This window comes from Vanacampus margaritifer, chromosome 2 (assembly GCF_051991255.1).
Source record: "Vanacampus margaritifer isolate UIUO_Vmar chromosome 2, RoL_Vmar_1.0, whole genome shotgun sequence".
In the NCBI taxonomy this organism is placed as follows: Eukaryota; Metazoa; Chordata; class Actinopteri; order Syngnathiformes; family Syngnathidae; genus Vanacampus; species Vanacampus margaritifer.
The window spans coordinates 15,468,088-15,480,401 of record NC_135433.1 but is presented as its reverse complement, the minus strand read 5'-3'; the positions used below and the strand labels follow the sequence as shown (position 1 = coordinate 15,480,401).

General features: G+C 39.9%; 1 protein-coding gene across 3 annotated transcripts in view; it reads left to right on the top strand.

Annotated features, from left to right (window-relative positions):
• Positions 1-11,860, top strand: part of LOC144044715 (disintegrin and metalloproteinase domain-containing protein 11-like) — a 31,328-nt gene extending 19,468 nt beyond the window's left edge. The window contains exons 11-26 of one of the 3 annotated variants that reach the window (XR_013291342.1): positions 8-92; positions 544-634; positions 944-995; positions 1,554-1,653; positions 3,079-3,150; positions 3,243-3,335; positions 3,401-3,481; positions 3,659-3,709; positions 3,790-3,853; positions 4,447-4,552; positions 4,761-4,880; positions 4,958-5,126; positions 5,214-5,325; positions 6,823-6,989; positions 8,280-8,297; positions 8,368-11,860. Coding sequence is in view for 1 of the 3 variants with exons in the window: in XM_077559298.1 (XP_077415424.1) it covers positions 8-92; positions 544-634; positions 944-995; positions 1,554-1,653; positions 3,079-3,150; positions 3,243-3,335; positions 3,401-3,481; positions 3,659-3,709; positions 3,790-3,853; positions 4,447-4,552; positions 4,761-4,880; positions 4,958-5,126; positions 5,214-5,325; positions 6,823-6,913; positions 8,280-8,297; positions 8,368-8,383 (1,321 nt within the window). In the remaining 2 variants the exon portion in view is untranslated. Of the gene's footprint in view, positions 1-7; positions 93-543; positions 635-943; positions 996-1,553; positions 1,654-3,078; positions 3,151-3,242; positions 3,336-3,400; positions 3,482-3,658; positions 3,710-3,789; positions 3,854-4,446; positions 4,553-4,760; positions 4,881-4,957; positions 5,127-5,213; positions 5,326-6,822; positions 7,246-8,279; positions 8,298-8,367 lie in introns of all 3 variants that reach the window. The other 2 variants (XR_013291341.1, XM_077559298.1) reach the window with 2 other exon arrangements.
• Positions 11,861-12,314: the final 454 nt, after the last annotated feature.

Genomic DNA, 12,314 nt, shown 5'->3' with positions numbered 1-12,314 from the left:
TCGGTAGAGGACGCACGTTTCAGAGCGGCCGCAGTGGGACGGCATACACGGGAGGGGTGTGCTCGTCGACCAGGGGAGGGGGCATCAATGAGGTGAAGGGACTTTATTTATTTACAGTATATTGAACACATTGAACCTTAAACATTTCTTGACAATAATATGTTATATGTGACCTCACTAGCTGAAACATGACATTCTGTTTATGTGTACATTTGTGGTCTATGAATTATGGAATCAAAATTTCAGCCGTTTTTATCCATTTTAGGGGGCGACTGAAGATGACATCACAGTTGCTCAGCGTTCAGGCGCTGGCAAAATGGCCGCCCCCTGATATTGATAAAAACGGCTGGAGTTTGCCGCTTAACTCATATTTCACTAACACAATGTTAACCAGAATACCGTATTTAGACTAGTGTATAACATATTATGGTGAAGAATTTTTGGGGGGTTGACTTCCCCTTTAAGGACTAATTCTACTTCCTGGCAAAGATGAAAAGACTCAGTTTTGATTGACACTGATTGATTGACTTTTTGCTTTTTCAGTTTGGGAATGTTGGTGCCATGGCCATCACTTTATGCCAGAGCCTGGGCCAAAACATTGGGATGAGGTGGAACAACGTACGCAACTCTGCAGGTAGGATGTGATGTATAGGTGCTGAGTTTTTTTTTCCTTTTTTTTTTTTTTTTGAAGGAACATCCTAGCACCAGCATTTTTGCAATTCGACTTGTGTTGCTTTATCACCTGCATTTGGAACATTGCTGCCACTGAACAATGAGTTTGTAGATGAATGTTAAAAGGTAATTTGTGTCGTTATTTAGCTGACGTCACTGAAGCTGAGTGAGTCTTAACTCCTCTTACTGCTGGCACGCTTCTTGGAAATGCTGACCTGTACGTGTTTTCATCACATAATCCTGAACTCCTTTTGTTTTTTCTGTTCCACAGGAGACTGCAGGTGTCCTGACACCTGGCTGGGCTGCATTATGGAGGACACTGGGTAGGATGTAAAGAATCAAACTGTTTTTGACTCATTTTGCGGCTTTAGTTCAGTGAACATTGGGTTGCTTCTTCTGGTGTGTTTGCCTTGCCATCTAATACAGTTGTAAACACAATGAATTCTCAGTAAACTGCAATAATGTTAGTCCTTCTATGCAGTGGATAAAGAATACATGCCTGTAAATATTCTATTATCTGTCTACATACTTCTGATTGCCTAAAATGCCCATATTGGTTACAGCGCCACCTGTTGCCACTTTTTACTGCATAAGCAAAAGAGACATTAGCGTACTAGCACGTTGTACAGAGCAGAAAAAAATATATATTTGTGAATCTAAAGAGGAGTTTGGCACATTGCACCAGATGGCACAATACACATTTTGATGAATTTGAGTAACATTAGTACTACAGATGGTTCCATTTCTGTCACATTGTAGTATAACGCCATTAACACCCACCACAATGGCACCATGTTATCTTTGCACTGTTTTCGTTTAACAATGCTGTTGATGCTTGCTTCTTCTTTTTTTTTTTTTTTGGTGTGTGCTTTCTAACGCAGATACTATCTGCCCAGAAAGTTCTCTCGCTGCAGCGTGGACGAGTACATCCAGTTCTTGCTCCAGGGAGGCGGCAGCTGCCTCTTCAATAAGCCCAACAAGGTGAGAGGACCGACTAATCTATCTATCTATCTATCTATCTATCTATCTATCTATCTATCTATCTATCTATCTATCTATCTATCTATCTATCTATCTATCTATCTATCTATCTATCTATCTATCTATCTATCTATCTATCTATCTATCATCTATCCATCTATCTATCTATCTATCTATCTATCTATCATCTATCCATCTATCTATCTATCTATCTATCTATCTATCTATCTATCTATCTATCTATCTATCTATCTATCTATCTATCTATCTATCCATCTATCTATCTATCTATCTATCTATCTATCTATCTATCTATCTATCTATCTATCTATCTATCTATCTATCTATCGTGTATTAAAAATAACCTCCTAAATCTGCCTACTGCTAGCTTAATGTAAACACATATTGCAAAACGGCATAGACGAGCTCATAAATAGCTCCGTGACGGTGATGGAAAAAGCTTTAACAATGGATATTTAAACACAAACAGTGCAACAACGCATGTAGACAGACAGTATTTATTGACATATTTTCTTGATCCGCTGCGAAAAAGAACAAATCCAGTGGAACCTCGAGTTATGAATGACCCTTTTTACAAACTCAAGTTACAGACCAAATTTTGGTTGAAAAAATGCCTCTAGTTGTTTCATTATGCGAACCGTCTCAGCATGGGTGAGCAGATGGATTGTACTGTGCGTCTCGGGCTATTTAACCATCATCGGTTCTGTGCTTTACTCAGAGCCATAGATGTGCTGATTTTTTTTAAAACTCATAATTAGACATCATTGAGGTCTAATTAAGACTAATTAAAGGCTGTAAACTCACCAAAACCCGAAACGCAGTTGCTGTAGTGTCATTAACATGTCAAGAAAGACAAATTTCCCTTGTTTGTTAGTTTTTTATTTAAAAAAAAATAATAATAATAATTTTGGAAGGAATCTCTTTTTCAGAGCTGTTGTCCTTCTCCCCTCCTCACGTAAAGTTAAAGCACAATAAGTAATTGTTTAGTAAGTGATTTCTTCATAATGATGAAGTATATTTCCACTTGTTTTATGTTGTGCTGTATTTACTTTCAACCAGAATTTTTTTTAAAAATATATACAGTATTACAGCAGCTTGCTGTTACTTACAGTAGTTGTGAAAGTCTTCTTTGTTTGTGATTCCCAGTAGCACACACCATGAGAAGGAGTTGCAATGAAATAACCATAACGCAAAAAAACTTTTGATTTTTTTTTAAATATTGGATTCAATTATATAATATATTATTAGCATTTATAAACTGTAATATTGTGTTATTTTCCTTGTTATTTTTGTTCATTGAGTGTCCAAGTGAAATATTTGTGAACTGCTAATACAACTTTATTAAGGTGCTCTGTTGTGCTGAATGAGTTTTTGCTATTGCTGCTTATTTGTGTGTCCCGTCAGCTCCTGGACCCTCCAGAATGCGGCAATGGCTTTGTGGAACCTGGTGAAGAGTGCGATTGTGGATCCCAGGTGGTGAGTATCGATCTCCGTACGTGACGTTATTCCATGTCCTGTCTTTGCAGGAAGACAGTCAAGCGACATTATGTGTGTGTGCGTGTATGTAGGAGTGCGCCCGCAGTGGAGGAGCCTGCTGTAAGAAATGCACACTCACCCACGACGCCATGTGCAGCAATGGACTGTGCTGCAGCGGCTGTAAGGTGTGTACGACAGATATTTGTTGGAAACGTCAACAAACAATGGTTTAGCTGTTTTGTTGTTTCAGTACGAGCTGAGAGGGGTGGTATGCCGAGAGGCTGTCAATGACTGTGACATCCCGGAGACCTGTACTGGAGACTCCAGCCAGGTAGCATTATTCTTCTATTACAACTGACTTTGGAGGACATCCATGAGTCATTGGAATTGGGTGGGTGGGAATGTTGAAATGTGTCCTGATCATCAGCATGTGTGCACAGTAGTACACTTTTTTTTTTTTTTTTTAAAAAGGCTTGTGATTGACAGTGCTTGTGCGTCCCTCCTGCAGTGTCCTCACAACGTCCACAAGCTGGATGGCTACACGTGTGAAGCTAATCAAGTAAGTGCTGCCTTTATGCAAATCCACTACAAACTCCACTTGTTGTTCTATATACTCAACACTTCATTTTGTCCATTCAGGGCCGATGTTATGGCGGGCGATGTCGCACTCGAGACGGACAGTGTAGGGCGCTCTGGGGATTCAGTAAGTATTTAACTATGTTTGTGTGTGTGTTACATAGTGGGGCCAACATTTCGGGATTTGACAGAGTTGTGGGGCCCACCCGTCCATGTTGGGCCTCTTTTTGAGGGTCAAGGCTTGGTTTTAGAGTTTAGGTTTGAATTGGGTTATGGTTGAGGTTAGGGTAAGGAATAGGGATAGGCAATCATTTTTGATGGTTGGGGTTAGGGGGAGGGGCTAGGAAATGCATTATGTCTATGGATGTCCTCACAATTATATAAGTACACATATATGTGTGTGTGTGTGTGTGTGTGTGGGGCCAACATTTCGGGATTTCACAGAGTTGTGGGGCCATTTTGCTGGGCCCCACAAGTTTAGACCTCTTTTTGAGGTTCAAGACTTGGCTTTAGAGTTTAGGTTTGAATTGGGTTATGGTTGAGGTTAGGGTAAGGAATAGGGATAGGCAATCATTTTTGATGGTTGGGATTAGGAGGAGGGGCTAGGAAATGCATTATGTCAATGAGATGGCACCACAAAGATAGTAAAACAAACCTGCGTGTGTGCATGTGACTAATTTATTTCATCCCACTGTTCTTATTTTCCTTTCATCTGTAAAGACTCAGCAGACAGGTTTTGCTACGAGAAGCTCAACGCCGAGGGGACGGACAAAGGGAACTGCGGCCAGGGTCCCGGTGGCCAAGGCTGGCTTCAGTGCAACAAGCCGTGAGTGAGGGTCATTACCATAAAAACAAAATCGGGGGGTACCAGTAAGCAACGTTTGTAAACGACATACAAGCAAAATACGATCATTTCTGTTACAGATCATCCCGCCCCAATTCCAATTCAAATTCAAGAATCTCCATTGCGTTGCTTTAACCCCTTAGAGCAACAGATTGACAATAAATGTGCAGTATGTTGTTGTCATGTTTAGGGACGTTTTGTGCGGCTTCCTGTTCTGCGCCAACATCAGCACAAAGCCCAAATTTGGGGACCTTCAAGGCGAGGTGACAAGCTTCACCCTCTACCACCAGAACAAGTACCTAGACTGTCGGTGAGTTTCGCTCGAGTGGGTTCCGATCCGGCAAGTGCGGGCGAATATGAAAAACGTGTGCTGTACATTTCTTTTAGGGGCGGCCACGCTCTGCTGGAGGACGGCTCGGACCTGGGCTACGTGGAGGATGGCACCCCCTGCGGGCCCAACATGATGTGCTTGGAGCGACGCTGCCTCCCGGTGGCGGCCTTCAACCTCAGCAGCTGCGCGGGGTCCAACTTGGGACGCATCTGTTCTGACCACGGGGTACAACAACCTTGTGTGGAATTCATATATTGTCTGAGCAGACAGAAGTAGTCAATACAGATGATTTGCTCTCTCCTGTTGTTGCAGACGTGTAGCAACGAGGTGAAGTGCATCTGTCACAGAGACTATACTGGCAAAGACTGCAGCGTCTTTGATCCCATTCCCGAGCCCACCGTCCCGACGGGCCCCGAAAAGAAAGGTGCGCAGCATCTCTCTATGCTTTCTGTCCTCCTTTCATGTCACCAGCCCTCTCATTAACATTTTTCGTGTTTGTAAACAAAACAGTAGTCGCCAGGGTGTGCCACAAAGTGGTTGACTAATGCTAATTTGAACTTAAAGGAAGTCATGTCAAAACATTTTCTTTACAATAATGTTCTATGCACCCCAACTAGTCTAAACATGGCATTCTGGTTAATAGTGCATTTGTGGAATATGAATTAAGCAGCAAAATCCACATGTTTGTATCCGTCTTGCTCAATGTCAACTAGAAAAAATGACATCAACGGCAAGTAGCAAAATGGCCGCCCCTGAGATGGATGAAAAGTTAACTCATTCCACAAACACAATATTAATCAGAATTACGTATTTAGACTATTTGGGGTGTATAGAACATTATTGTAAAGAAAAATTCTGACTTGACTTCCCCTTTATCGGACACAAAATAGTAGGGGTGTGGCAAAAATATTCTCATAAGAATCGATTTTTTTTATTTTAATTCTCATTTAGTACAATTCAGAATCTATTTTTAATGTCCCTAAATCGATTTTATTTAAATTATTTTATACTGTCTTCCCTTTGTTTGTGTGTGCCTTTATTGGGAGCGCTGTTCATGTTGTACCCGATTTGACCACTTAGGGGCAGTGCGGTTCCACACGATCTAATGCACTGTTAAGTTCTAGCCACATTAGAGAGTAGAAGGAAAAAGTCACGATCAAGTTATTCCAATAAAAAAAATAAAAATTGCAGCGTGGAGACGTTCTTTTGAGTGATAAAAGTGCCGCGAGTAGCGCGCTAATTAGTATTAGCGAGTCCGACTGGAGACTAGATCATTACGATTCCTTGAAAATCTATAAATTGAAGCAAAAATCATCGTCAATCAAATCATTTTGAAACAAAAATCGTTCTTAATCGAAAATCTATCCTGAATCAAATCGCACACCCAAAAATTGGAATCGAATTGAATCGTGAGACATTCAAAGATTCCCACCCCTAAAAAATAGTGTCTAGTCCAACCAAAAAGTCTGTTAGATCCAGCGCTAGTAAACAGCACTTTGGCGCAATAAATACACAGAGAATGGTACACATATTCCTGGGTTGTGACGCTTTTGGCACAGGCTCACACATGTGCCACGTGGCGGCCATGTTGGCAGTGGCAGCTGTCCCATCATAGGTAATGGAAAGCATGGACATTAGCTTAGCATTGCTGTCAGCATGCAAGGAAGCATCTTGTATCTAAATATCTATATCTATAGCTGCTGTTTACTTGAAAATTATTATTTCTATCTATCTGATTAATTCTGCCATTGAAGGTGGTTCTCGCCTTTAAAGTGTCCTTTCATGCATCGCCATCTTCCCCCTTTTCCGTCTTTCTCTCTCTCTCTCTCTTTAATTGATGCGTTGACGCCGTGTTTTTAACTTTATCCAGTGGTGTTGTTGTGTTCCCTCCTCATTCCCTCCCCCTCCTTCCTCTGCGCAGGGCCCAGTGGCACCAATATCATAATAGGCTCCATCGCAGGTGCTATTCTCCTGGCAGCTATAGTCCTAGGGGGGACAGGATGGGGATTTAAGTAAGAGTTCTGGCATGCGTTTGTCCTTCCTGTCTGCTTCCACGCTGCTCAACAAGCTTGCCAGGGCTCGTTCTGGGTATGGGCTGTAGTCATCATCCTGCACCTAAACGTACACACTCTTAGGGTTTAGGATGATTCTAGTCTGCCAGGGACCACCGCAGCACTCCCTTCTTCCCTTAGGCCTGATGCTGTCCTCACTTGTGCATGCTTCTCGCTTCTTGTCTCCGTTGACGCTCTGGCCTAAAAGGACCGCCTCCCTTGAATATTTACAGCAGCTCGATGGGTTGAAAAGAATCAGAAACACTATTGAAGGAATCCTTTTAGGGTCAGAGGTAAGTGTGTGTAGTGTGGCGCATGTGTGCATGAGCTGTCCGGCAGGGTGGGAGGGCTGAGGGTCTACTTGCTGCTCTGCATGTTATGTCACGACTGGTCAAGCCAGTGGAACCTCTAAAGTCAAATACAAGATGGTCGAACGGGCATTTGGAAACTAGTAATGGAAGTAATACGTTTCTTGGTTGTTGTTATTATTATTATTATTATTAATCAAAATCCATATTCATGCCTTAACTCATTCACTGCCATTGACGGCTATAGACGTCAAAAATTAATTTGAACTATTTCTATTAGTTTAACATTTTTTCCCACTTTTGTTAGCAAAAGTATGAAAACCTAGATTTTTTTTTGTATTAGAACAGATATAAATTTTGTGATTAATCATGAGTTAACTTGTGAAGTCATGCAATTAATTACGTTTAAAAATCGCCCCTAATTTTTAATTATCTTTTCTTAAAATAAAAAAAAACATTGTTTTTGTTTTAAAAAGAAAAGATTTTTAAAAATGAGGGGCATCAGGCGATTAAAATTTGTAATCGTAATTAATCGCATGACATCACTAGTTAACTCACGATTAATCACAAATTTTATGTCTGTTCTAAATGTACAAAAATAATTCTAGGTTTTCAGACCCGTTAACAAAAATGGAGAAAAAAAAAAGTTAAACTCATTAAAATAGTTTTTTTTAATTTAATTTTTTAACGCCTATAGCTGTGAATGAGTTAATTTGTAGTCACCAAACCAAAAAACAGTGCTCATTGAACTGGAATTTTGTGTGACTTTAGAGGTGGATTTTTCCTCTTCCTTTCGAGGTTCTACTGTAATAATCGAATGTAAGGTAACGTAATGGTAGATAATAAGTATCCCAACTGTGCTATGCAAGTCGTGAGAGCGTATGAATTGTTGCCTCATTCTCCAGCATGGAAGTGACTTGTCACTTTGTATTCCGCCTGCACGAATGCACGCGTTTACACGACTCGTTATCATTTATGCATTTTCTCTTTCCTCCTTGTCAAATGCTTGGTGGATGCAGAAACATTCGGAGAGGAAGGTACAACTTGTCCCTAATGTTTTGTCCCCTTTCTTTAATGAGAATAATCATGTTCCCATGTGTCTTTCAGATCTGGTGGAGGATAAGATGTCCATCACCAGTCTCTGTGTCTTGCCCACTTCCTGTCTTCTTCTCCTTCTTCGTCTTCTTCTTGGTCGCACGCTGTCCTTGTCCACGTTGGAGAAAGAAAAGGGAACAATAACAACAAAATGTCTTCCACTCCTGTTCCCGTCTCTCCAGTCCTCCTTTCAGTGTCACCTCTGTCCTCTTTACTGTGCAAGACAAACCGGGGTCTTCCTCCAACGTCAGGACGAAGGGCAAATCAGCCAAGACGTCTTCACTGCCTGCCTGGACCACAGACTTCTTCTAATGAAATATTTTTACGAGCTTGATATGTAAATAAATAAGATAAAGATGCTAAAGAGGTTCATTCCCTGCCACAGCCTCAAGAGATCACGCACATTTCCTCCCACTTTAAGAGCCTGGACTGGATCATATCTGGACTGGATCCAGACTCGATCTGGTCCATATCTGGATTGGACTGGACTAAACTTGAACTAGATTTGAACTGGATCTCGACTGGCTCGGGACTGCATTTGGATGGGTTGCTGGCTAGAGGGATGGATATGGAATTGGAATGGACGTGAACCAGATCCCAATCTGTTTTGGACTCATTCTGGATTGTACCGACTTTTGAGTGAGCATGGGCTGCAGCTGGACTGGACCTAGACTGTACAAGGAAGAGATGTGTACTGGTTCAGAACCAGATATTGACTGGATCGAGACTTTCAACGACATAGAGCCGGGCTAGATCTGTTCCTGAATCGCACATGGAACAAATCTGGACTAGACCTGGGCCAAATCTGAAATGGAAATGGACCTGACCAGGCTACTCTGGATTGACCGAATTTTGGCTAGACCTAGATTGTACAAGCAACATATCTGTACTGGATGTGAACTAGATTGGGATTTGGTCTGGATTGAACCTGAAGAAATCTGGACCAGATCTGTACTATACAGGGATTAGACTAGGACCAGATTTAGACTGTGTTGGACTTATTTGGACTGAATCCTGATTGAATTCGTACCGGAGCTCAACTGAACTGGACCTGACCAAATCTGGACGAGGTCTGAACTAGGCATGGGCCGGTATCACATTTTGTCAGTATGATAACCGTTAGGAAAATATATTGATGTTTCACACTATGACGGTAATTGAATTGCAGCTCTAAAATGTATTATTTTGAAATATTTGTGCAAAAATAACCCCTTTTTTTATCTTGAACGTGCTCCATATCCTCATTTGTAAACGTGATAAGAAAAAAAACCAACTAGCCGTTTCTAAATAGAATTAAATATAATACAAAATACCAAAAGCCAACATTTTTAACAAAAGGAAAAGTCATCGTAGTCACACTGATAATGAGAGAAAGAGAGCCTACAATGAAATCAGCAATGTTATTGAAATCAACATTCGTCCCATGCCTAGTCTGAACCATATCTGGACTGAATCTGGATTAGGTCAAGACAGCCCAGGAACAGAGCTGGACCTGGATTTGATCATCTGGAACAAATGGGCAGCCAAAAAAGTCCAAGCATGTTTTCCAAAGAAGAACTTGAGGAGCGACCAACCGTTTTTATCCCGACTGCCAACCGACGGGTCCGAGTGGACCCGTTTCAGGAAGACTGAAGGATTGTGGGAGGTTTTTTTTCTTCTGGTTTTTGGGATCACTTGACAGGACCAGCGCGTATATCTGGTTGTCAATGCCAGACTATACATTTCACTGACTCATGTCTGTGCTCACCACCTTTTTACTCTTTGGACATTTTAAGCAAACACTCGTTGTTTTTTAAAGGAACAGAAGAGAAATGTGCGCACGACACTACGGAGACCTTCAACTTTTCAATGTAATAACGACATGAAGAAGAATGTCACCTAACATCAGGGACTTTTCCTTTGTTTGTGTTTGATGAATTGAGTCCATTTTGCTTTATTAGTAATTAATTGCCATTGTCACGTTAACAGGGTCATTATGTCGGATGTTTGGGAAAAGCCCTTTTTTTCTGTTAGAAACACTCATTAGTAGGATTTCATAACAAAAGTATTTCACTAAGTTTAGTGTAGGGTTAATTTAATAGCTTTTTTTACACAGTGGCTTTGAGATACCAGACTTATAGATACAAGCTGTCATTCAGATGATTTTTTTTTTCTTCTTCAAAAAACAAGCGTCAAGCTGTTTCATAACACTTCGGGTTGAATCTTACTGGCAAACTAGAAATGAAACAAGAGATTACACTTTAAAAAAAAAAATCAATTGCCCAGAAAGGCACTGCTGGCTGAATGCTAATGCTATTTAGCATTCTGTCGTGCTGCTTGACAGTAAGAGTACTCACAGTCACATAGTTTATCCAACTAATAGTGCTGTACTGATGATTCAGAGAGGAGTTGAGACATCGTTTTGAATCCCACTAGGTAGGGCAGGCCATACTGCAATATGGCTTTCTGCAAAGAGTCAAAGACTGCATAGAAATTGTGGCATTCATAATAACGTCTCAATGAGCACTAACGCCATCTGTATGTCTGTCTGTCTTATACTGCCCCCAGGTGGCCAACAAACGGAGCATCGTTTACAGTAATTGATGCCCCGTGAGAAAAATGGTTTAATTATTCTTGATTATATGTAATTGTCTTATTACTGTATGTTTGTACAATATGATGGAGTGCTATTTTTTAAAATACATGTTACAATATTTTTGGGTGGGCAAATCTCAAGGCACCACTTTAAAACCTTTACTAACTTATACAGGCTTTGTTTTCAGTACCATTTTAATAGTATCCACTGCCATACAAATATATAAAGGAGTTAACCACTGTTAATATTTAGACATACTGGAAAAAACATAAAATTCAGTATTCACAACAACAACAAAAAAAAGCAAAGATATGATGCAGAAAATTGCAGAAGCTGCTCTTTCATTTGGCGCATCAACAAAAAAAACAAAAAAAAAAAAGCCAAAGCAAAAGCTAAATGTGAACCGAGACGCCAAAGTCTCACATGGTGTCATGCGTACGACTTTTTTTTTTTTTTCAATTATGAGCATGCAAAAGTGCTTCACTTTTTGTGTGTGATTTCCTACTAAATTCTTATAAAAACACCACCGAGCTGTTTATGTAAATATGTGCAAGCTATGCTGAATGTTAATGTGCCATATTGTTAAGAGGGGTGAATAATTTGAAAGACAATACTTTCTTTACACAATTTTTATCATGTCATCATGGCCTCCCGTGCGCCGCCACGAGTGTGAGTGTGCATGAACGTGCACTTTTTGAATGTGTTTGGAGCTTTGCACTGTGGAAGCCACTAGTGATATACATATTAGGAATACAGAGCGTGTGTAGTGTATTGTGCAGAGCTGCTATCAATCATCATTTGAAAAGAGAAAAAAAGACCATATTTTTAGACACTTTTTGAATTCAGACAGAAAAAAAAGGAAAAAAAGCCTTGAGGATGGAGAGACAAGTGAAAAGGAAAAGAAATAAAATAAATTCAACGTATTCTCTACTTGCCTCTTGTCTTGCTGTTTGAGTTTGTATAAATTAAGAATAAGTAAATATTCATGTTATTGTTAAGGCGGCGTCCTTTTTCCCTTAGTGACATATATTTTGCTGTATTCATTATAATATACCAATTAGATCAAATTCATTAAACATTCAATATATGAAATGTAAAGTAGTTTGATCCAGGTAGTTTAAAAAAAATACTTGTAGTCGTACTAGTAAAAATAATTTCTTAGAATAAAAGACTTCTCTACAATAACGTAATACTCTAAAATGATATGTAAAATTTAAAACAAACACAATATTTACAAGGTCTATGAACACTGGTAACAAAAAAAACAGCATTTTCAAAGAAGAAAAAAATGCAAATTTTCCCAAAATGTAAAATTATAGCACACAGAGTAAAAAAATACGTAAGAATATAAAATACTTTATAATATATAAAAAAGTATGAATAT